This window comes from Watersipora subatra, chromosome 9 (genome assembly GCF_963576615.1).
Source record: "Watersipora subatra chromosome 9, tzWatSuba1.1, whole genome shotgun sequence".
In the NCBI taxonomy this organism is placed as follows: Eukaryota; Metazoa; Bryozoa; class Gymnolaemata; order Cheilostomatida; family Watersiporidae; genus Watersipora; species Watersipora subatra.
The window spans coordinates 49,136,263-49,162,328 of NC_088716.1; the positions used below are offsets into that span (position 1 = coordinate 49,136,263).

Consider the following 26,066-nt stretch of genomic DNA (forward strand, 5'->3'; position numbering starts at 1 on the left):
TCATTTTGCACGTACATGTACTTCTTTTCTTCTTCGTCGATTTTAATCTTGAAACATCATGGCAGTCAGATCACCTCAAACATCAAAAACAATAACAAATGATAAAAAATACCGATACTTTCAGATAGAATTCGCTAAATTTTTGGATAATTTCATCTTTTATACGATAAACAGCTTTGCCATGACTAAAGTTGTCTACACATACCGAGGACGATTTTAAATTTCCTACACATACTTGATTAGGAGAGATCCTCTATAAATATTTAATCTGAAGTAGAAATGCTGCAGTGAGCCTTCCTGAATCCATAAATTTACAGTTATCCTTTGTAGTATTCTGATATTATGTTCTTTATATTCTTTCATACTGATCACCTGCTGTTTATGTTATTTATTTTTTGTTGATTTACATATATTAGGGACTGGCCTTCATCGATGTGCAACTTAACAATTAAAAAAACTAACGACCAATTGATCGATCCCCGAAAGTTAGACGATCTTCTTGAATCTTTTACATGCCACTTCTAACGACATGTAATCAGTGCATTCATTACGCTATCTATCAGATTAGGACACATCTCCCTCCTCTAAGCCAGTAAAAAAGTCTTCAGCTTTTCGCTGAACAAGCTTGCCATTATATGGCAAGCATTCCGTTATTATAATAAGATATGAATACCATTTATATTTCTTTCTTTACAAACAATTACTATTTATTATAGGTACCTCCAGCTACAATTTTTAATAGTGACCTGAGAGACATGCAAATTAATTTATCTCGCATGCTGTGAGCCACTATTAAATTGTAAGGAGTTTTCCAAAGTGATATGGAGACACCTTTGCTATATGCATTGAGCATAGTTTTATATAATTCTAAAATAGCCTCATTATTCTTACTGTTTCTATCAATGGTTGAGAACTAGTTTTGAAATCAAACCATGAATAAGGAATATTATATGGATATTGAAAACACAACCTTACAACCTAAAGGGCAAAAGTGCTTACCATCTTTTTCGATAAAAATCAATATTTTTAGCCCCAACTTTTTTAAAACATTACATTATGCAGAGTTTTCAAGCTCAGTGCTTGAGACTGAGCTTGACTGTTACCCACGAGGGACTAATGCGGTCCCTCGTGGGTAGCAGACTTTTTTTCTACATGTCAAGGTCAGTCTCAAGCACTGAGCGTGAGAACTTTGTGTAATGCATTGCCATGTTTTTACTTCTGGGCAGAACAACAAACTCCAGTCGTCACTTACCTCTAGTTGTCACTTATCTCTAGTCATCACTTGCCTCTAGTTGTCACTTACCTCTAGTGGTCACTTACCTCTAGTCATCACTTACCTCTAGTCGTCACTTACCTTTAGTCATCGCTTACCTCTAGTCGTCGCTTACCTCTAGTTGTCACTTATTTCTAGTCATCACTTGCCTCTAGTTGTCACTTACCAGTCTCATCTCTCTGCTTCTGAAGTCTCTCTAGCTCCTCAAGTAGAACAGTAAGTTTATCAACTAGATTCAGATCTGTAGTGTAGGAAGGGACCTCCGCAACAGCCCTGTGTTTGTCTAACAAGCTATTGCACTTTTGGACCAGTAGTTCGCTCTCTACAGATAAAAATTTAAATATGGATATGGACAATTCATATATGGCTGTGCGCTATATTTTGAAAGATTATACTTGACAAAATTTCTGGCTTGCAAACATACTTCGAATATTCTTTTTAAAAGAAGTTGATCAACATGCAATGGCTTACACATTTTTAGCTGCTAGCTTCTGTTGTCTTAAAAACGTGTTCCTTGTTACAGTCAGCAAAGAAACTTTAAAGGTAAATTTACACAAAACCTTTGTAGATTTTATCAGAAAATGTCGGTAGTTTCCTATCATTTGCGATTGTTTTGATGTTTGAGGTGATCTGATTGCCAGAATGTTTCAAGATTAAAATGGTAAAACTTAATTGCGATTAAAATGCTCCGATCAATCAAAAGTGCGATTATGACCCTTATAATTGCAATGAGACCCAAAATAGAGGTGCATAGCGCAGCAAATTGAACACAATAGCCGATATCAACTATCGCAACGATAACAACCAGTGATGTCATTTTGAACGTATTTTTCTTCTGAGCTTTTAAAAGCGATCAAGTTTGATCAATTTTCGTTTAGAAACATCCTGACAGTCAGCTCACCTCAAACATAAAAAACAATCACAAATGATAGATCTACAGTTTCTGATAAATCTACAAAAGATTTGTGTAAGTTCATCATTAAATAAGTGAGGTATGAGGAGGTATGGTATGAGGTATGGTATGAGGTATGGTATGAGGAGGTATGAAGAGGTATGAGTGAGGTATGAGGAGGTTGCTAAATGAAACCTGCTGGTACCATTACATACAGACCTCTCTCCTTAGATGCTGCTTGTTCAGCGACTCGAGGAGCTTTGGCAACAACTCTGCGCTGACTTTGGCGTGTTTGTCGTGTGGCTGTTGAGTGATATTGGGCGCGCTCTGATATCCAATGAGACAGCTTGGTTGCACTAGAAAATCAAGTGAACATAGCCATACCAGCAGCATATGATCACCTGAGTGTGAACATGGCCATACCAGCAGCATATGATCACCTGAGAGTGAACATGGCCATACCAACAGCATATGATCACATGAGAGTGAAATGGCCATACCGACAGCATATGATCACATGAGAGTGAACATGGCTATACCAGCAGCATATGATCACCTGAGTGTGAACATGGCCATACCAGCAGCATATGATCACATGAGAGTGAAATGGCCATACCGACAGCATATGATCACATGAGAGTGAACATGGCTATACCAGCAGCATATGATCACCTGAGTGTGAACATGGCCATACCAGCAGCATATGATCACATGCGCGTGAACATGGGCATACCAGTAGCATATGATCACATGAGTGTGAACAGCAGGATATAATCACCTGAGCTTGAACATGACTATACCAACGCCATATAGCCAACGACAGAAGGGCTTACAATACCCAGCCCAATATGATTAGCACTACTATTGTAAAATGTGGTATTATACTGTAAGCTTAGAGGGAATCATATCACAAGGCTAGAAAGTATCGATTTCAAGTATTTAAAGTCTGCTCGCTTTTCTCGCCATTGTTCATACAAACTCCATCGAACAACATTACTCTGTCATCAATTACTCTGAACAACTCGGTCTCTGTTAATGATGATAAGTTGTTAATGTTACGAGAAGCATAAAAGCCTAGTAATAAATACAAAAATTAATAATAATACATGTATATGGCTGGGAATTGATGATAAATGATACATTAGGTGGTGAAGGTTTATGGAATATTCTTCTTGTCGGTGTAAATATCAAAGCAAAGGAGTTTAACTTATAAACTTACTTTTCTAGTTCTTTATCAAAATTCAACTTCCGTTTTCTCATTTGCGGCTTTAAAATGTTGTAGAAGCCTGGCTTACCCGTAGGTATTTTACCAACATCCACCTGTAAAAACCGAATAAATGATTTAACTGATGTTATCTAAGTACATGACGATGAACATCGTCTAGCTTGTAAAAATCAAGCAGTCATTTGGATAGTCAGTAACTGATAATTTATCTTGGCTACATCTTTTGAAACTACAAACTGGTACTGGACTTTCATAGTTTTGCATCCAGTTCATCATCAAATAGTATTAACTGTTCAGAGGAGGATATTAGTTATCTCCCTTGTTTGGTTTATATTGATCGCTATAATTGGACAGACGAATGACAGAGAGACGACAGACAAACTCTGAGATTTATATAAAAAAAAGAATGGCGTTATGCCCTAATTATTGTCTTCTTATTCAGTCATTCCAATACATCTGAACATGTTGCTGGACTTACTGGAATGCTCAAAATTTTTATAACAATAACTATGGTTCAACATAAAAAAAAACCTCGGTATGAATCTGACAAAACCATTTTTAGAATTAATCTTATGCATCTATTATAAGGCAACAGGCCAGCTGTTGTCATCAACAAACATGACACAATAACTAAGGTCACAGGCTAAATGTTTGATAACGCTTTGTGGAAGCATCTGCATACTCACTGCAGCAGTCATCGCTTTGGTAGGAAACATAACACAAGAGTAATTAGTTATCATTTGACCACAATCATTTAGCAATACCAGCTTACCTTGAACAGCTGACAGCGATTTCATTCCAATAAGTAGATTTTTTTTTCTTTAGTGGTAACTTTACTTTTTTTCTGTTAGTTTAGTCTAATATAATTAATTATAGAATTTTTCATATTTAAATGCACTTGCTATGTCATGTATACACGCAGGACATTAGTAAGAACTCATGCCAAGAAAAGTTGTCTTGTCTGCGCCAATTCTTGTCTGCTTCTTATTTCTTAGTCGGCATTGTAACATGATGCTACTTTTTTTTACAAACAATGCGATATGCCTACTTACATTTACGCAATGAAATATTGTGACTGTTTGTGTATCTAAAAGACAAGACAAGGTCAACATACAACATAGGGCGTGCTTATCAACTGAATTCCTGTTTCCTTTTTAATCTATTTATGTTTATAATTTTTCTTGTCCTGAACATATGCCCTAGTCATCTTTGCTGTAATTACATAAATTTCATTATATTATATCGCTTTGTGGTGTTCGCGGTCTTATGTCATTATTACTATATGATGATAGATCAGTTGGAAAACCAAAACTCTGTCAACAAAATTAACATTCACCGCCAACAAGGTCTCTACCACCCAAATTATTTCTGCAACAGTGTTCCTAATCATTGCAAAACTAGCATAACCAGTTTGCAATTAACAGTGGTAAGCGATTGAAATTCAAACAGTATATGCATGCACCACATACATATCTTTGTACATTATCTATGCAGGTAATCTAAAAATACATGTATTCTAAAAGAACTACAACTTATTATCATAAATTCATAAATCATCGTAAATTGGTTAGTTTTAAACCTGATTTGCTACAGTTGACCACATTGCTTCTGCGGTTAATCAAGTCACTTCTGCCACATCATTTCTACAGTTAACCACATAAACTCTACAACTAACCACATAACTTCTACAGTTAACCACATAACTTCTACAGTTAACCACATAACTTCTACAGTTACCCACATAACTTCTACAGTTAACCACATAACTTCTACAGCTAATCACAACTTCTACTGCCAACCACATTACTTCTACAGTTAACCACATAACTTCTACAGCTAACCACATAACTTCTGCAGTTACCCAAGTAACTTGTACAGTTGCCTACATCACTTCTGAAGTTAACTCAATCTGACGCTTTCAATTTGCAAGCGTCTGAAAATCTCAGGGCAGCGAATAGGTGTGGTGAATAGCATTTGACATTTTATTCATCACAAATCTAAATCCAAGTCTTTTAAATTAAATGAGGTAGGATGAATTAGTAGCAGTGAATAGCGCTATAGTAGTAATAGGTCACCTGACTAGCTGTCTTTGACTTCACTATCAAGTCCTGAACGGCCAATCTCATCGCCTCTCTGTATATGACTAGATTGAATACCTTCATACACCGATCTGAAGGGTTGTCAGACGACTTCTCTAACATCAGTTTCAAATGCCTTTCCGAGCATGCGGTATCCTAAACCAGGTGATAGTAAACTGTTTTACAGAAAAATAAATATATAATCAGTCGTTCTCAGGCAAGAAGCTCAAGAATTCAGACAACTACAGAAGACCTCAAAATCAACCAAAGTTATCATACATATAATAAGTTTCCATACAGGGATAGTGTAATGACACCTGGGTGCTCCAGTGTAGAAGCGCTACGCTGGGCTGACCAGCAGATCATGCTTCCATATGACACTATTGCAAAGCGATGGTTGTGAGGCGTCTTAAATTTCAACAACAAATCTTTCTGCTCATGAAGCAACAGAAAAGCAAGACATGCGTGCACACAAGTATGACGCTGTTGGTTGCTAAGGCCGCTTCCATGGCGCATCGCACGGGTGTTTCGCTTCTGAACAGCGACACTGAATGGCGACAGAATGAGAGTAACACGACTGTTTGTCATTGCAGCACCATACGACAGCACCATACGGCAGTACCATATGGCAGCGTGTCACTTCGACATCGCTCTATGAAAACTTAATATTGTTATTCTTTGAATTGAGGTTTTTTACTTAGAGCTATAAAAGTTACAAAGTTACAAGATAAGAATATGCCATGATGAATGGGTTATAAATCAGCATCTATAACAGGTCATAGTGGCCCATAGTATGACAGTATCAAAAACCAAAGCCTGCCTCCACCGCAATGATAACACACAGGAATGAGGATGGACTATGTTAATTACTGATATTACCCTGCTTTGCTGCTTGGAGATAATGCGATCAATGTGGTCCAAATCTTGTTGCAATGACGCACATTTTATTTTAATGGCATCTGATTGGTTCTTGTAATCCAATAAGATGGGCAATTCCTTCTTTGTAATGACCACATTTCTTGAAACTTTGCTATTGTGCATTGCGTCATTCATTCGGGCATGAATCTCTTCAATGGTTGTCGCAGAACCTTTTGGCGCTGCCGCAGCTTTTGTCGATGCCATCGTTTCTTGTAACTAAAATGTCAAAAGAAATTATAAAAAATGTGTACACGGGCATCGTAACAAGATTTAAATGGGTAAAGAATCTGCAAGCATTATTGGCAGGCACAACAGTAATGCTTAAAAACAGGCGTTCTTGAAGGACCACCAAACTGAGCTCTTTTCCAATAAATAACTTCTTGTTACGTCAGACATTTGATTGATCAGCGTATGAGCATGAGTCAGTGTGCTGGAAAATGGTATGTTGACTCACCATGGGATTTTTACTGCAGCATATCAAAGAACTGCAGATGATTGAAATATCATTGTACAAAAAATATAAGCTGATTCATGCTCTTAGCATTTCTTATTATAGAGAAAATTATAACGAATCGAGTGTGACAAATTAGCTATGCTACATTTTTGTGTGCTACAGTTACATTACCTTTTTGGAAGCCATTAGTTTGCATACCAATTAATTGATACTCTTATTGAGAGGTCTATTGATTTTTGAACAAATAGATAATCTACTCCTCAAAGTCATATTAAATTCTCTACAAACATTTTTGACGAGAGATAACCATATCAGGCCAGCAGCCATAGTGATGCTTTTATAAATCAAACTGCTGCTAACACTACAGCGAATTAAAAGAGAACGAGCATTATGAAAGTGGACCTCGCAGTTGGCTGACTTAGTTATAAAAGTCGAGAGAGCTTTATGAAGCCCTGGTTATCTGCTAATATGACCAATCAGGCTCGTAGAACCGATCGCGGTTTCTGTAGAAACCGACTAGCTCATTAGAATTCAGAACTAATTCATTCTAAAATATAAAATTGTTAGTGGATTACCTGTAATATGAATCCGTTAGAAGCAAAAAATCCTGTTCCTTTGAATGTTAAGGCAGCGACTGCAAATGTTAAATTGAATTCAATGAGATGCAACAAATGGATTTTATTTTTTCCAATGTTCAATGCTAGGTTTATAGCTTTACAATTTTTGAATTGGCTAAATAAAAAGGTTTGTAATTGTTGCCTTTTAATAACAATAAAACAAAACACATCTAGAGGGGCTGCCCCCCTAGAGCTTTATAATGGATATATATAGAAACATTTTTCCTGATGATGCAATAGCCCTAGTTACCGGCATCAAACATGCGTGTGGTCAACAAAAATGTATTTATGATATGATGTTACGTAACAAAGTAGCCAGCACAGCAATATAAAGGTAATGAGAGAGCAACTGGTTGGTGGTAACCATGGCTACAGGAGTGAGAGACACACAATATACAAAGAACAAAGAGTTATATATTTTATATAGGAGCTGAAGCTAACTTCATAGGCTGAACTTACACAAAATTTTAGTAGGTTTTTATCAGAGATCAGCATTTTTCTATCGTTTGTGATTGTTTTGGATGTTTGAGGTGACCACCAGAGTGTTTCAAATTTAAAATCCTTCAAATTTGATCCCGGTTAATACGCTTAAAAATAAATACCCAGATTTCTCATAAAATGATATAAGCGTTCGTGCATGTTGCTTATAAATGATAAGAATATGTGTGCTTATATGTTTACATAGCATTTAGAGAAAATATTAAGATAATTTATAACCAACCTAACTTATCTTTAAATTATTTGAAACATCCATAGAAAAATATCGGAAGCTGTGTTTGAAATTTTATTTTAACAATCAAAAACAAAATAAAACATATGTAAATAGTGGTAACACTGCAACTTGCACACAATAGCCATCGTCATACAAACAGAAAACACAAACACTGACATAATTTTTGGAGACAAATTTTTCTTTTACGAGATTTCACCATTATCAAGTCTTGTCTATGGTAATCTTGAAACATGCTGGAAGTCAGATAACCTCAAATATCAAAATCAATCATGAGTGATAAAAAATATCGATACTTTGATAAAACCTACTAAAACTTTGTTTAAGTTCATGCATTAAGAATATATAACTGCAGGAAGTGAGTATGGTGAAACCATAGACCTATTAACTATACTAACTATTAACTATAAGTATAGTTAATAGGTCTATGAGCGAAACACACTGCAGTGTTGATGATGCAGAGAACATGGGCTGTGCTAACTGGATTGATCTTACAACTGATGAGACGCTTGCAACTCACCGCTCTTCATCCTGTTATGGTTATTTTTTCCATGTTCAAACTGAACACTTAGCCTTCATGGACTTGTAGCTCAGACACTGCTACTGACTGGGGGTGACATAGTTTTAAGCACGTCTTATACAGCTAGAGATATTTTGACATTCCTGAACAGCTGTGCAGAACGTAATGACTTTTCTCTAACCATTTTTGTGTTAGCTATCAGTTAGTTTTAAAAAACTGATAAAGCCACTATTTTAAATTGGTTAACTTGATGAATACAGGTTAATGTAAGCAACTTTGAATAGCTTTAAAAGAAACAAAAGATCAATATTTATGAGCAGTAGTTTTCAATATTTATTTTGTATGATGGTAACAGGAAAGGGTAATACTACACAAGTTGACCTGTGACATAATCTGCATTTTTAATTGAGGAATTTTTATTTTAAGCAATGTTGATTCCATCAGCTGTAGTAGAAGAGATCAATGAGAAATATTCTTACCAGGCAATGATCTTCTTGGCCTTTTTAGTACGTTTGCAAGGCAGTCTATAACCCAATTTCTTAGGAATTAATATGTTTGTCAGCGTTTACCTTAAAAGAATGTTCATAGATTGCTGAAAGCGGCGCCATACTGATGTAACAACTAAATACAATAAGGAAATATTTCATAAAATGTTTCGTAAATCTGTTTGCATTTAGTTGCAAAGCTGTTTGGTTACTCAGATATGGTTGGTCAAGTTCATCACAGCTGGACAACGTCTATTTTTTTAAACTGGATAGATATCTAGATCGTTCGAAAAATATTTTTCTTGATTGCTATCCAAGCAGTATAGGCGCAAATCAAATGATAGTTTCAAACATGCTAAATTAAAATTGGACCAGCTTTTTTCACCATTTCAAAATATGCTTCCTCTTTGCTATACTAGCAGTCTGATGAGAGAGAAAGCAATAACCATCCTATCTTCTTATCGGCATGAAAAGTTTTATCATTGTGATTAGCTTGTTGTTCTCATAAACTTTCAGAATGTGTAAAACGCATATCTCATTCAGTAAACTAGTAAATGGACAGAAACACTAAAACGTTAAACTAGCCAATGGCATCAAAAGACCTTACTGAACCCAATGATGTCTGTATGAGTATTGTACAGGAGCCAGCATTACCAGCGTATAATTGAACAGGAAATGGTATACTACGATAAAAATTAGACGATTAGAGTAAACTTTTAAATTGTTTTTAACATTGATAAGATGTCTTTGAAAAAGTAAAACTTCTGTAGTGAAACTGTGATGTCTGCTGAACAGTAATTATACAAACTCAAGTATGCTTCAGGACTTTGTATAAGGAGGGGATTTGTATAAGGTTACATCATCTTCAGGAAGTATTAGTACATTGGCACCAAGCGGCAGCTGTAGGGGTAATCCAACGGTATCTAACAACATTATACTTGAGCACTTATATTGAATTGAGACCCATCTAAGGATGACTCATTCAGACACAAAGCCAGCGGTCCTACCCTAGATATAAGTATTTATAGAAACAAAATCAATCTCCTGGCTAGCTCAGTAGGTACCCAATTCCTATTGAGGTGTAATGAAGGAGAGACTGATTTAACTTACTGAAAGAACAACAAAACAAATGCTTCATTTTCACTCCATTTACAGACTGCTTAATACATACAGCCATTACCGAAGCCACATTGCATCATCATTCAGCTGCTCTACACGGCCTATGAAACCTTTGACGTCTATATAAAAATCGTTCTTATATTAATATCAAAATGACCAGATGAAAAAATATAGAAAGTATGCACAACTTATAACATGTAGTCCGAGGATCCAATGTAGAGCATTCATTATAATAGTGATATAACAACAATATAGCATTCATTGTAATAGTGATATAACAACATAGCATTTATTATAATATAAAACTAAATATAGTATAGAACTCAATGTAATAAAAGAGATCAATGGTGGAAGGGGAAAATAGGAAGTCTGACTTTAGGTACAGCAATGCATTTGATTGTCGTTTGCTCGTGGAGAATCTTCCAGAACAATTGATTAACTCACAGACTAGAAGACTACAAATCTGCTATCGATAGCAGTCCCGACTCGGTCTTTGTATGAGCCTTTGAACATCGTTAGCGACATCTACTCTTCTGATATCTTTCAATGACTCCAGAAGGGTATTCATGGTAAACCTACCATTTGTCTGTCTCCATTTATCAAGTGATGCCACGGCTTTCATGACTTCCACCCCATGCTTCTCTTCGATTTCCGTGATACACTCTACAACACAGGCTTGGTTAGTTATTGGAAGCCAGGAGAATATTCTTAACAAGAATACCCCTATTTTATAACATTCGATCATGGCCTGCTATAGATTATAATTAATAACAAATAGTGCGCAGACTAAAACACTTTAGCCTGTCAGCGTTGTGTTTAACCAGAATGTTATACATTATACAATGAAGAGAATAAGGAATGCATTCAGATCAAAATGCTAGCATCAGATACAGACACATGCTCTGTACACAACAACCATAAATGAGGTTTCTGGTATTAATGGTTGCTAAATAATTCAGTGCCACTGTAATAAGTTACCAACTAGATTTTCCAAATCAAAAACACAGAATCTTAATTAAACAAAGCATCACCATTGATCTCCTCGGGTACGACCATGACTTCTTCGATGTTGTTCATCAACTTCCTAAACAATATCTTCCATTCACCTTCTTTAAGTTTTCTTGACACCAACCATAGAATATTTTCCACACTGTCTGGACTCGCTACTGACCTCCATTTGCCACTTGACACTGCAAGTGTTACTTATAAATATACTAGTCTTATCGTATCAGATGGCATGTAAACTCTGTCAGACAAAGAAGAGAAGGCTCATAGCCCTTCAATGGTAAATTTAGTAGCACTGTAAATCAACTGCAAACTTTCAAAATTACGATGAGTTTTAAAATTGTATAACAACTTTCTCGCAATTGGTCACGTTTAAGATTTAACTTTGAAGCCAATCTTGTACACACAAGCGGGTCTCCTGACCCTAGACAATACTAACAACTTTCCATAGCCAATGCAAGCACTTAGAAAAGTGCAATTCATTTCGAACTGAACACCATTTTGAAGTTTCAAGCTTGCAGAACTTGAAACTAGTGTATCATTAGAAAATAATATTCGGCTAGCAACCATTTTTAATTCCTCCGCCGATTAGAAGCGTCCTCGGTATTTTGGCAATATATTAAGAGGCTATTAGCTTAATCGAATTCAAACTTTGCAATTATACTGAAAATAAGTTATGCACAAAGCGACATAAACTTTGTGATCCTACAGTACTTGAAGTATAGAAAAACAAAATGAGACTACATAGTCAAGTTTACTCGTGCTTAGGATGAAGTGGAAAAGCAATTTTCTGAATTATACCGCGCCCCGGATTTAAAGAGTAAACCATAAATAAGAAGGCATTGACTAAGCTTGGCTTAGATTGCACCATAATACTTTTAATAATAAAGGCCAAAGAACTTAGATATCCATCTCCGCAAGTCATAACCACATAGTATTATCTTGTTTGAAGAACTCTTAAATGCTGTTTGTTTGTGATAAAGCATCAGATGGTATTATTTCTGTTCTTACCTTGTCGAGAATAGTTCATAGACGAGGGTTGACCAGCAACCTCAGGAACATCTTCACCAAGAAGCTCCTCGGCGGTGGCATTCTCAGGATCAACAATCTTATCTGTTTGTGTTTCGGCATTTTTGTGTCGCACAGTACGACGCTTGGCAGGAGAATAGCCGGCACTCATAGCACTAACAGCGCGTGAAGTTACCTCAACTACAAAATAGGCTTGATATGGACTGATCTGTCAATACTGTGCCAAGCAGACAATAATCTTCTGGTTGTATATTACTAAGCTAGCAAATAGGCAACAACGGAAAGGAAGATCATGCAATCAGCAGTGCGCAGTGAATAATTCAACATCTCATAGATGGTTTTAGAATTGATTTGAGAAACAGGCATCACCTCTGCTATTGATTGTGTTGTACTTCACAGGTAGTATTGCTGTAATTCTCTCTTGTTCTGCAACCGAATCATGTCTTCTAGATTGTACTGCAGGTGCACTACGTCTCCTATCGAGTCTAGCACCTACTGCTAGCAGAACAAATCAGCAAAGGTCATGGCTAAATTAAAGCGAACAGAAGAATAGAAATGGCAAGATTGAGAGAAAGAAAGCGCACACGACGCAAATGATGGATGCCTTACCTTTAGTACCGGTTGAAGTCTTTTCTAGCAAATTCTCATAGAGGCCTTTTATAGACAACAATTCTTGGACCTCTTCAGTGGAGGGATCAGTTGCTTGAGTATCTGCAAATGTGATGCGATGAGGACTGACAAAAAGTCATAATTTCCATTCATGTTTATACAAAGCTCAGACAACAGTACATGCCTCAACAGTGCAACCTAACATGTTCATTGCTAAAAGCTTGATTTGCTAGGACATGTTTAATACAAATTTACTTGAAAAGTATAAAAGGTTTTATCAGAAAGTATCGGTATTTTTAAATCATTCGCAATTGTTTTTGTTGGTTGAGGCGATCTGACCGCCAAGATGTTTTAAGATTAAAATCAACAAAACTTGATCGAAGTTGAAACGTTAAGAAAAAAAGACATGCACAAGGACATCACTAGTTGCTATAGTTTATATCGGCTATTGCACTCAAGGTGCATTTTTACGCGTCTCTATTGTGTGGGTCTCTTTATAATTATAGAGGTCATAATCGCACTTTCTCTTGATCTAAATCTTTTAACTGCGATCAAGTTGATTCTAATCTTGAAACATCCTGGCAGTCGGACCATCTCAAACAGCAAAAACAATCCCAAATGAATGAAAAATACGGATAATTTCGGATAATATATACTAAAATTTTGCGGAATTCATCTTTAGTACCATATAGAAAGTTAACATGCATAAATTCTTGATGTTGAACAGAAAATCCTCAGTACCTAGCACCAAATATCTCTCATCAACTAATATATCGTGTTCGTTAAGTGAAATGCAACACAGAATAAACCAATCACTGTTTTAGCGTCCTTTTGAACTAGTCCCAAGATAACCTATTGGCATAGTGGCCAACTTATTACTCCGTGTCGCCACCAAACTGACAGACTTGGAGTCTCACTTCCTGTGAGCCATTACAAGCGCCAAGGCTAATTTAAGAATACAAAATCATAAAGAGTATACGAGGGTATACCTTGACAGACGCTGTCGTTATTTTCCTTCGTCCACTCTGAATTCTCAGGCAATTGGCTAGCCAATGAGAACTGTCGTTCAATTTGCTGCATCTTTCTGCTGCCAAGTGTACTAGGCTGATGACTGCTGTCACTGCCTGATTCATCATAAGTTTTTTGCAGATGTTCTCTTTTCAAAACTGCCTCAAATGGGCTCTTGCAGTTGGAACACAGGCCTTGGTTAACGCATTCACCTCGAGTAGTCGGCTCAGAGTTTGGAAGAAAGACTTCATCTTGCAATCTATTAAATGAATGGAACTGTTGATTAGCTTTGGTTTCTGTAATGCGTATCAATTTGACGCATTTATATTGGCAAGCTGTTGAGTTTTTAGAGCAACATAATTACAAGGGCAAAGCTTGGTTATTGGCGACCTATAATTTCCATACCATAAATGTAATGCATAACTAGATGAATGTTTCTGAGCATGAAGACAGCCAACAGTGATGTACAACAACCAACAGTATCTTACAATACAAGCACTGAGATCCCTCAAACAATTCTCGAATTACGACAAGACCAACATTTATCAATGCTGTTAAGAGAATTTTTTGTGATGAAAATTCAGGAATTGCTGCAAGTCAGCTCTATATATAGTATATCATTCATAGTATATCATTTTAAATTGTAAAGAAATAATGAAAATGTCACCAACATCAATAACCGATTGTTTGTAATGTCTGTGTTATGAGCACCATCATATACTGCATGGACATACAAATGCAGAATAACAGAGTGTGTTAACTGCTCATGAAAGTGTAAAAGTCAGCAGAACACTCAAGGCGTCATAAGTTAATTTTAACAGCAAACTAACATGACACTACAAATAATAATTCGTGTTACTATGTCTGTGCTGGTTTACAAAAACGGTTTGGGAATTCCCAAACGTCCACAGTAGTTACCTAATAATGGAAACCGCTAGTTGTCATCTGTATAGTTCTTATCCACCTATAGCAACATTACAAATTGTCTTATCAGTATAACTCCACAAAACTTGACAGAATCGTAGGAGACGCTGCTCAAGATGACAGTATTATTACTGCTAGTACGTTTGGCGCGTCCCGTTTAGTACGTTTAGTACGTCCCACGCACCATGGGAGATCGCTATGAGTAACCAGTATGTGCATAATAATCCCTTGAACTAGTGAGGCAGCCTAGTGGTGTAGTGGTTAGCACACTGGTCTGTAAACTGGAGAGTCTGAGTTTATCTCCAGTGCGAAGCAATTTTTTTTCACTGTCACAATGTGGCTTCCGACGGACAAACAGACAGACATGGCTCTTACTATAGTAAAGATTACAAACTTCTTATGAAAATCGTCTTTTATAATTGTGCCAAAATATTCCCTAGTAATGTTCATGGTAAATATGTAGCCATCGATGAGCTTTTCACTAACCTGTTGGAGCTCAATGATAAATCGAGCTCTTCAGAAGGCACTGGTGATGTCTGACTGCTGACCTCCTACAAACATTCACACTTTAATTACGAATAGAGAAACGAGGATAAACTAGGGGCATCTTTCAGTTAAGTACGAACTTGCATGAAATTTTAATAGATTTTATCAAAAAATGGATGTTTTCCTATCATTTGCGATTGCTTTTGATATTTGAGATGATCTGATTGTCAGGATGTTTCAAGAACAATGTCGATAAAACTTGATCATGATCAAAACGCTCATATCAAGTGAAAGGCTGACTATGATGTCTATAATCTATATAAGCAGATGCCATTTTTTTCGATTTCAAATTTTGTCGATTTTAATCTTGAAACACCCTAGCAGTCAGATCATCTCAAAAATAAAACAATCGCAAATAATAGGAAAATACCGATACTTTCTGATAAAATCTACAAAAACTTTGCGCGAGTTCATCTTCTAAAGCAATATCAATTTTATTCCGTTTCTGAATGCAAACATGTCGTTACCAAGCATTCACTCTTATCTTTCTAGGAAAGTCTCCTTACGAAGTGCTCCTAGTATCAGTAATAACACAGATTGCTCAATCAGCAAATAACTAGTTGAGATCAACAGCCTTACTGCTGGGATGATAAAAAAAAGTATTTGAATCTGTTTCACGAGCTAAAAATTCAGAACGATGCAAGTAGGAAGTAGTTGAGTTCCAAATAAACTCAGTTTTATAGTGAGGTCTAATAATGACACATAATGTCTAAACAGAACAAATACCTCAAAAATTGAGATGCTTGACAAAGCAAAAACAAATTACTTTAATAAAAAAATATGGCAAAAGAATTTGTGCTTGAATTGTCGATCTTTTATCTAAATAAACTTCTGGGTTATAGTTATCAACTTAGAAGAGTTCCGCACTAGAATGGCTAATGCTTGCCGAAATAGATGCACCGTGACAGAACATTGTATGCAGTATTATATTATTAAATATATGTATGTACTTTGATTCGCTATAAGAAACAACGTGATAAAGCTATGATATATAATTGTTATAATAATAAATGTGACATTCGGAACTTGACAGATTCTGTGAGTAAGTATGATTACCAACCATTTTCTCGACTGACTTGGTGAAGTCTTTTTCTTCAGTTTGCAGCGCTATGGAGCATGCTTGTGTTTGAGGTGTTGCTGAAGTATTTGCTTGTTTTGAGTTTTGAAAAGCTGAAACAAAAGGAATCTTAAATTATCAGTTGCTACTTGTGTAAAAGATCAAAGAAATATCGGAGCATCAGTTTCTGAAGAACGACAGCTACGCCGATCTTAAGCTTCTCTCTACTACAAATGATCAGCTGAAATTGGAGGTAGTAAAGAATGATTGAACACGAGATCAGTCGAATCGCCTTAATAACAAAGGCAAATCTTGACTAATATTTATAAGCAGGTACGTTTAATTACCTTGCAGTTGATGCAACTGCAGTTGGTCAAGCAAATATTTGAGTTTCTCTTCTAAATTGATGAGTTTTTTATAGCCAGGGTCTTTTATAGAGGAAGAGGCCTGGTGCCGGTTGAGTAAGAGATGGCACTGATAACTTGTATTGCTCGACACACTACCGGACAAGCCTCCGCCTAAAACATATAAACATACAATGAAAACTATCATGCCAGGTATCGATGTACTACAGTAACAGGAAACGAAATTGATACAAACAACATGCATAAAACTGACAAGTAATGCAAACTTATAAATTTTAATTGGTCTATAAAAATGTTCGAAAAAACCTATTTAAATTATGGGAAAGGCCTTGCCAATGACATATATAAGAGGTTATTCTGTATATATAAGTGATATATTATCGCCTGCTAGAATTATCACTTATATACTTCATATATAAGTGATAATTCTAGCAGGCGATGAACCTGTTGCATGAGTGTTTATCCGTTACAGGCAGTTTGAGAGCCATGTGTTTGATGCAAGTAACAATATAGATTTATGAAAAAAGAGAAAGGTACAGTTCGCGCAGGTACTTGTGACATGCAGCGACATTTGAACAGCAAACATGTCAGCCTTTCAAAGTTTAAATTTCTTTCAAAATAGTTACATGGTTCAGATGAAAGGAGAAGAGCAGCTAATATTTCATGAATAAAATGAACAGCTACCACTGCCCATTGTCACCTTAACCAACCATGTAAAAAATATTTTGTACTCACAGCTAGAATGATGAGGAGTTTTAGATGGAACGGGAGCTGGAACAAGAGATGATACTGATCCCGAAGACTGAGTCTTATGCAGACCTTGACCCTTCTCTTGGCCTTCACTAACCTTTTCCTTAGCCTGCTTGGTAGTTTGTGACTTCACCCATAGCCATAGTCTAGTCGCACTACAAACAATCAATCTATTCACTAAAAACAATATTACAGATTGTGAGTAGGCAAGAATCTGTTGGAGACAATAGCGGAGTTATCTTCACTTAACCTTATTGTATACTGGTCAGACCATGCTTCACAACAGCTCACCCGAAACTTTCACACTAAAAAGTATAAAATAATATGATTGATCACATAGATATACAAATCTTATCTCACCGCTCCAAGTCTTTCTCAGCAGATAGAACCTTCTTTCTGCAGCCTTTGGTTATGTTATAAAAGGCTGGAGTGGAATTGCTGTCTCGTGGAATAGGAATCTGCAAAGAGATAACAAACAGTTTGTTTAGCAATGACCCACCATAGTTTCAGCACATGCTCAAAAGTGCTACATTTGACCTTACTGCAAACGTGGAAATGTTCAAACCAGACTGACTAAAAGAAAATTTGGAATAATAAACCTCAACAATTTTTCAACCAACAAGCAAATCATGTGTGTCCCTTCAATATAACTGTTTCACAGCTATTATCTACATCTGTATGCTTAAAACTGCTACAAAATATACATATGAGGATTTGTTAAAACTAACCTTATTTCCATTCTTAACCCTGTCAATGCTATCTTTAACAGCCAGTTTTGAAATGTTTGTAATGATCGCCATTTGATGAACTTTGGTAACCGTTTCTGATTTTGCATCAGGAAGCGCAAGCTTTACCAGATCTTGTAAACTGCTTTCTCCTGTTGCTCCTGCAGTCTGCATAGTACATGTATTTTGTTTCACCTCTGGTTTCATGGCTTTCATTTGACTATGCACTAAAGTGGTTAAGTGTGTACAAAATGGATATATGAAAAGCACAATAGAGAATATTTACTGGTATTACAGGGTCTCAAGCAGCGGTTGAACTTGTTGAAATATTTTGACTAATCTACATTTCACAACAACGAAATAGAAAGCAGTCACACTTGAAACATGCTTTAATAATGACATAAAGTCCATTCACCTTGTGATGACAGTAAAAATGGTATCCGGTTTAACAGTTGTAAACCAACAACCAAGTGAAAAAAAAGATAGAGGATACACAAGATATCAATAAGTTTACCATTGCCTGTAGAATCTGTTTGATGGAATCTATCTCAGAAAGCCTGCGAACCAGCTCTTCCTTGTGTGCTTCATGTTTCTCACGGTATTCCAGTAAGAACTCTATATCACGCTTTGATAGGTCAATTTGTCTTCTTGCTTTTGCGAACGTCTTCACAGTCTCAAAGCGCTCCCAGACATCATTCACGGTCATAGCTACACGAGACGCCATTTACGAGCTAGTTCCTTGTGGCAAAATTGAAACCCGTGAAAGCGAACAGGTTTCATAAATGGTAGACCTTGAGATCATATTAGTAAGTGATACGAAAAATCTAAGCTGCAGCTTTCAGATCAGTTTTTAATTGATCTGATAAAAGGTCTCGATTATAGTGAATAAAACCCTCCAAAGGAAATGTAAACAATGTGTTCAATGGTGAGGTCAATAAAGCATGCTAATCTTATTCACACATGCAGCTGATTATAACTGAGCTTACATTTTCTTACGCAATACAATCAATAAATTGAAAAGCTTATCAGACCACAAGCAAATAAGGGTCTTGCCAATGCTGGTGACTGATATTACCAGGGGGAATGCATTTTGTACTTTGTTAAATCTCGAGTGCCAGCTGTGAAAGTAGACTGCCAACCTACTATTTAAAGAGTTGGCATACTTGACAGCATCTTTCAATATGACGTTACGCAGCTGCGTCAGACATATTTGCGAGCAATACCAACCCTTATATCATGTGATACGGTTGCACCAACTATGCTGCAAACGCTACTACTCGAACTAAAGAAATTTTTGAGTGTACACTAACTGTTGTGATAGCTGCCAACACAGCTTTAAATATTATTGAGCTATATCAGGGAGGCACATACGTACCAGTATGTAATCAGTCCCCATAGATAGTTAAATCTTCTTTGCAATGTTTAACGAGTTGCCTCCTCGTTAAGAGAGAATACAACTCTTAATGCATTTAATATTTCCTAATATTGACGTAATATGAAACCAACGCTAATGTTCGCGATTTCACAAGTATTAATAATGTACTTAAAACGCCTGACGCTTCACATTACCTACAAGTCTAATGAGCTATTTAGACAACCTCATGCTTTCAACAGAAAGCAAACCATAGCGGTTTGTAAAGATAACACATCACCAAGCCGCATTGAACAGGCATCGCCAACAAACAGAACATTAAACAAGAATGTATTATCAATGATCACAGCATGTATTGCCAATCATAGTATTCATAGCCAACACAATATTAGACTTTGATCTCCTTGGCCTTCGCTTTTTCTAGTTTTGCAATCCTAGCTTGACTCTTCGCTCCAAGGATACCTCCACCCCAGTGTTTTCGAATCTACAATGTACAAATTTTGTTTAGAATTTTTACATTTGTAGAACATGACCATCGCATAACATATTCTATGAACAGCTACAAACCTCCTCTCCTCTCTCATTGTAGTTGTTCTTGCATGTCTCCACAAGCTTGCTCAGAGCGCTTCTATCCTCGGGATTGACCTTATCAAAGCAAACAGCAGCACAGGTTTTACGCCTCACTACTTGCCCGAGTCTAGCTTTACCCTTGACGATGCAGTAAGGAACACCCATTTTGCGACAAAGAGCAGGTAGGAAAAGCACCATCTACAAATGAAAAAAAACTATTTGCATTACTCAAGGATGGGAAACAAACATACCAAGGACAATCCATAGGGTAGGGGCAAACTCAGAACATGAGTTTTCAAGCTTTGGTACTTGACCTCTGATACTATCTAACAACCATCATTGCCACCACATCACCATCCCAAGTAAAATTCTGAGCGCTGACATGATCGAGAAAAACTCCTGACATTATCTTTTGACATCACACTTACCAAAATATAATTGATGTTATGATGACAGCGCCAATAACAGCGTCATAGAGAAAACTTCCCGAACAGTCATGATGATAAACTGAACAGGACACTCTGATACTGCCAGCTTCACAGAGCAGATTTTCATGTATTGACACGAACGCTCTCAGCTTTTACCAGATCATAAGGCCGTCATACCTCAATAGGGTCGACATCATGTGCGATGGCTACAAGCTGAGCCTTCTTCTGCTCGACAAGCTTGGTAACAGTGTTGACACCCGACCTGACAACTGGTGTACGATCAGTTGGTTTGTCAGCTTTCCCTTCAACGCGTCCTTCAGATCGTTGAGCCAGTCTTGCTTTCTTTGCCTGTCTCGTTTCAGGTCGATATTTGTCCATAAGCTTGAACAATTGAGTGGCTGTAACAACCAGTTCAACAAATGTGTCAATGAAGCTTTAAAATAGCTAAAATGACGCAACCTCATATCGCAGTTAGTCAGAGATCTTGGTAGTATACCTGTAATCATTACACTCATATAGCAAGTATAAAATTAATCATCCACTGCTATGTCATTAGCATTACACAATAAAAGGGAACAGTAATGCATATAACTTTCCAGTCACACAAAACGATACGTGCATGAGAAAACTAGCAAACCTGTTTGTCTATCCACTGCAGTTCTAAACTGATTGATCGGGGGAGGAACCTTGAGTCTCTGCAAGAGAACAGCCTTCTGTCTTTGTAACCTGATATACTTAGGCCATCGGACGAATCTACTCAAATCTCGTTTTGGTTGAATATCTTGCCCTGTTAGATACAGATGATATAATCATAATTAACAGTAAGACTTAAAGCAAAAACATCAGTCTTATTATTTGCCTCATACTCTTCCTATAAGTGTAATTCACCAACCAATTTCGGTCTCCACTTGCCGTTCTAATCAAAGGCAAGAGCTAGGCACGAGGAACAGCAAATGAAATACGCACCAATTCCGAAGTTCCTCGGTCGCTTCTCGAACAATGGATTTTGTGGTGGCTTTTTAGGCTCCCTTTTTTTCAAAGGTGCCGGGGCAACCTTTTTTCCCTTCTTGACTTTTTTAACTGGCCTGCTGTTCGGCTACAACGATTAAGCATTAAGACTGATTAATGTGAAAAAGCATCAACTAACACCTGATAAATTCTATTAATTGAAATGACTAAAAAAAGCCATATTTGCAGAAACAAATTTATCCAACATAATATTAAAATTTCAGTGAATGAATGCGCTAATAAAGGAAGTCAGATGTTGTAGATAAAAATTGTTAGGACAACGAATAAATTACCTACCATGATGACAATTTTGACGGAAAAGGAAGTTACATTGCGCGCATGCTATTATATCGCTTTGCGAACAATCAACTCCCGCAAAGTACTCCTGCGAACAACCAATAGAGCATTTTTATTGGCAGATAAACATGTTGCTATAGTGACAACGCCTAATCGCGTTTATTCACGTCCGCGTTCACTGGGTTACAAGATATTTTGCGCAAGGCCAGTAAACTCCGATATATTTTTGGCTAACATTTGTATCACATTTGGGCCATGGACGACTATCAATCTGCCGAGGAGGTTTGTTTTTTTTTAATTTCTGAATAGGTAAAGCACATACTTCAAGTAGAACAGATTATTCACTAGTGGTCTTAAATAAATAGGCATTATGTGATTACGTCCGTTTTTTAACTCCTTAGAAAATTAGTAATCATTCAACTTGATTATGGCAACGCGTAGTTTAAAAGTACACATTTTATTGATACTTCTAAATTTTTATAGGTCATTTGTAGTAGAATCATATGTATAATTCTACTACTTCTAATTATTAATATATATGTATATAGACCTATATATTGAAAATGAATACATGAAAGTCATATTGTAACTTTACCCATTAAACATAATACCTTGGTCTTATTCTGTATAAATTGGTAGACCTACTTGAGAAGTCTTGATGAGAAAACTTATGCATAACCATTATACGCGCTTTTGTTTTTATTTACGTATCATGCAAGGTTTCGTATATTGCAAGATTTATCATATCACTTTTTTGTAGACAGCATTTGTTGTGGATGAAGTCAGTAACATCATCAAGGAGGTGAGCTAACGTTTTCTTTTGTATCCTTTGTGAAGACGTGCAGCACAACATTAGCATAACAAGCATTTTAACTTTTATAGTTTTAGCATTTACTATTATTTATATTCATTATGTTCTTAATAATCATTTTTGGTGATAGGCATTACCAATCCGTAGGCCTATGCATTTGCTTACATATACACTTTATGGCTATAAAAACTACAGCTTAGGTTTACAATCAGCTATTTCTTTGTAATTATACTTAGGTACAGAATGTAGAATGGAAAGAATTATTATCTTTTCCCTTTTTCATCTTATCGACGCTTTATGCATTCACTCTGGCAAATGCGCTTGAAAGTTTGAATAATTGAGAAAGTAAACACAAGAAAAAGCATTGCTAAAAGATATTTATATCCTTTATCTACATTGTTCCATTTATCTGTAGAGCATTCTTAGTTTAGTACTACGCTACTAACTTTTGTGTCTGTTAAATATTTAAATGTTACTCTACACCTTGTTTTTATAGAGTAACTGGCACTCATGTGTGATTGCCAAGTGTCATTTTCTAATACAGATTGTTATAACTTCTACACAAAACTTCAGAAGGTGGCAATTATTGCCACCAGCAAACTACCAGTAATGTATTCAGTTAAACATTTACAAACACTTGTAAGGAATACTTTCATATGTCAACATGTAGTCTACCTGTTACTGACATAAAATGGTCTTACATCTAAATGTCTGATAGGGCTCCAGAGATATACATTTCAGTATAATTGGCCCAGGTATATTGTAGTTCAATAAAATTAACTTTTTTGAATTTCGTTTCCGCTGGTTTTTGCTAGATCTGCCATGGCTTTTGATGAAATTGTAGGCAATAGAAGGGGCGATTGGCGGGAATGCTTATCAGCATAATAAGGTGAACCAATGGACTTCCAATGTTGTGGAACAGTGTCTAAACCAGCTCACCAAACTCGGCAAACCTTTTAAGTACATTGGTAAGTGCGGGACACTTGAAATGTTTGTTTGGGTCTCACTTTGGGAAGGAAGTTAATTTTACTGAATATTGATGTAAACACCGGTCTACAACTTTGATCTGCGCTACATTTTGTAAATTGGTCTTAACAAAGATCTTGAAAGAAGTTATTTAGTTAGTTCTACGTAGTCAAAGTCTGCATGCATTCCCTAGAGTGCAGGTAGATACAGAGCAATCAATTGCAGGGTTGTCATTGATTATCTCATTATATGTTTAGCCTAATTCTTGAAGTAAGAATGTTGACAGCTTATAACGAGAGCCTCATGATACGGCTATTTTTAATGTATTTAATTGATTTTAAAATCATATAAACGATATAATCGTGTAATGGCGATTTGTCTGACTCCTGACGATTTTTTTAAGGTAAACTACACAAAAAATGCTAACAAAAATTTACAAGTTTTTCACATGTTAATAACATTGCGAATCGTCTATTTTCAATATCGAATTGTCTGTCTATCTTTTGAAATCGTGAAGCTTTACGATAACCACTAAAAGTTTTTTTACTGTAAGTTGACCATCTACAAAGGTGCTAGTTGATGCCTACTCCTGTTCAGATTTGCCATGCTACTTTAGGAGTATTTCATGCAAAATGTAGATTTGTGTCATAGACAAATTGTAATACACGAGGTGTGAAATAAATTATATTGTGGATTTTTTTCAAACATTATAAGGCTTAATGAGAATTTTAAAACTTTGTTATGTGGAAAAGAAGTGGGAGCTGTGAGGAAAATTTATCAGTTCACTCTGAGAACGCACTTTATGTAACCTTCATCATAATAGTCAAACCAAGTCTGAACCATGAATGGCTTGTGAGGATGAAATTGGGAGGCAGCGTCGAGTTGAAAAGTAGTGGTGTTGACAGCTACATACATTTTAGTTTTATTTGCTATTGCGAACTCATATTTTTATGGTCATTTTGCATAATAATAGATTTAATTACAGAAACATAATTCAAATGCCAGCAGGCCTTGACATCCAAAGTTAATTCTTTCTGGTAGTTTACCCAAATGTCAAACCTTTGTATGTTGAAGCAAATGTTCTTACATTTCCTTTAACTCTTCCAAAGAACAGAAATTGTTTTCAACGATCACTCAGAGTATTAAAACAATTGTATTATCTAAAACTATGTAAACAACTATATGTAACAAGTTAAATCGCATGTAAAAACTAAAACAGTAAAATGGTGATTTATTATTATCTTAACAACAAGTGAACTGAAATGTAGGCTTGGCAATCTGTGGACTTGGTTGTATTGAGTCTGTGATAGATATACTCAGCGTAACTTTCTCCAACTTACATAGATGCAGTTTAAACTAAATGTATATTTTTTTAACATTTTATTTTCAATTTCTATCATTTTCACTTAAAAATCTGAATAAATCAATGGTTTGTATTAGTCATGTTTGAAATTATGTTCTATATCAAGGCAAATATTTGTTTAAATGTGAATGTAGAGGTGATCGTAGGTCAAGGTTTGACTGTTAAAAACATTCAGAGACCAAGTATGGCTGTGGTATCTTTGCTATGTTCGAGTTGATCACTTCATGTAAGACTTGTCTGGCTGTGGCTCAGTCAGAGAAGTGGTTAAGTTTTCTATACAACAGATGCACATTACAGCTTTGTTCTTGCAGTTACCTGCGTGATCATGCAGAAAAATGGAGCGGGGCTGCACACAGCGAGTTCATGTTTCTGGGACAACACAACTGATGGCAGCTGTACAGTCCGGTGGGAGAACAAAACTATGTATTGCATTGTCAGCGTATTTGGACTTTCAATTTAATCGAAGAATCTTTTTTAGTATTACAATTTATTGCTAGCTTTTAATATATGTTATCTATTTACGTCTTTGGCTCTCAGTCAATAGCTTTTATCCACCGCATACATATTTATTCTGGCCTCTTGTATTTATCTAGTTTTTGCATTGTAACGCTCAACACAAGAGTCTTATTTCATCAAGAGTTATTACAATAAGCGTACTTTGCTGTAAGTTCCAGGCAGAAGTGTTTTTGCCAGTTTGTATCTGCCATCTCACCTGCCGCTGTTGTCAGAAGTGCGATTCTTTCTCACATTTTAAGGCCATAAGTATCGTAGCGGTAGGGACAAGGTTGTGCTCATTTTAATGCTACCATCTATGTAAATACAGCCAGTTTTGAGACACATATATACTTAACCAGTCTTCGAATCTTATGTCTCATATTTGTTTAGTTGTCCGCTATCCGTGACACGGACCTTATGTTTTACA

At 36.2% G+C, this 26,066-nt stretch overlaps 3 protein-coding genes across 3 annotated transcripts; 1 reads left to right on the forward strand and 2 right to left on the reverse strand.

Annotated features, from left to right (window-relative positions):
• Positions 1-10,593: 10,593 nt before the first annotated feature.
• Positions 10,594-19,053, reverse strand: LOC137405167 (uncharacterized). The gene is made up of 13 exons (XM_068091394.1): positions 18,844-19,053; positions 18,333-18,497; positions 17,965-18,062; positions 17,590-17,759; positions 16,837-17,007; positions 16,493-16,602; positions 15,373-15,437; positions 13,944-14,221; positions 12,955-13,056; positions 12,715-12,843; positions 12,328-12,525; positions 11,343-11,501; positions 10,594-10,974 (listed from the first exon to the last, which is right to left on the reverse strand). Exons 1-13 carry the CDS (start codon positions 19,051-19,053, stop codon positions 10,778-10,780), a joined length of 2,052 nt encoding a protein of 683 aa, XP_067947495.1. The 3' UTR covers positions 10,594-10,777.
• Positions 19,054-20,012: 959 nt separating this feature from the next.
• LOC137403555 (large ribosomal subunit protein eL8-like) lies at positions 20,013-22,041 on the reverse strand. The gene is made up of 6 exons (XM_068089507.1): positions 22,005-22,041; positions 21,666-21,795; positions 21,337-21,486; positions 20,877-21,097; positions 20,269-20,469; positions 20,013-20,185 (listed from the first exon to the last, which is right to left on the reverse strand). The coding sequence occupies exons 1-6, from the start codon at positions 22,005-22,007 to the stop codon at positions 20,090-20,092; spliced, it is 801 nt and encodes a 266-aa protein (XP_067945608.1). The 5' UTR covers positions 22,008-22,041; the 3' UTR covers positions 20,013-20,089.
• A 134-nt stretch (positions 22,042-22,175) lies between these two features.
• LOC137405399 (dynein light chain Tctex-type 1) lies at positions 22,176-25,985 on the forward strand. The gene is made up of 4 exons (XM_068091648.1): positions 22,176-22,286; positions 22,765-22,806; positions 23,660-23,783; positions 25,456-25,985. The coding sequence occupies exons 1-4, from the start codon at positions 22,260-22,262 to the stop codon at positions 25,602-25,604; spliced, it is 342 nt and encodes a 113-aa protein (XP_067947749.1). The 5' UTR covers positions 22,176-22,259; the 3' UTR covers positions 25,605-25,985.
• Positions 25,986-26,066: the final 81 nt, after the last annotated feature.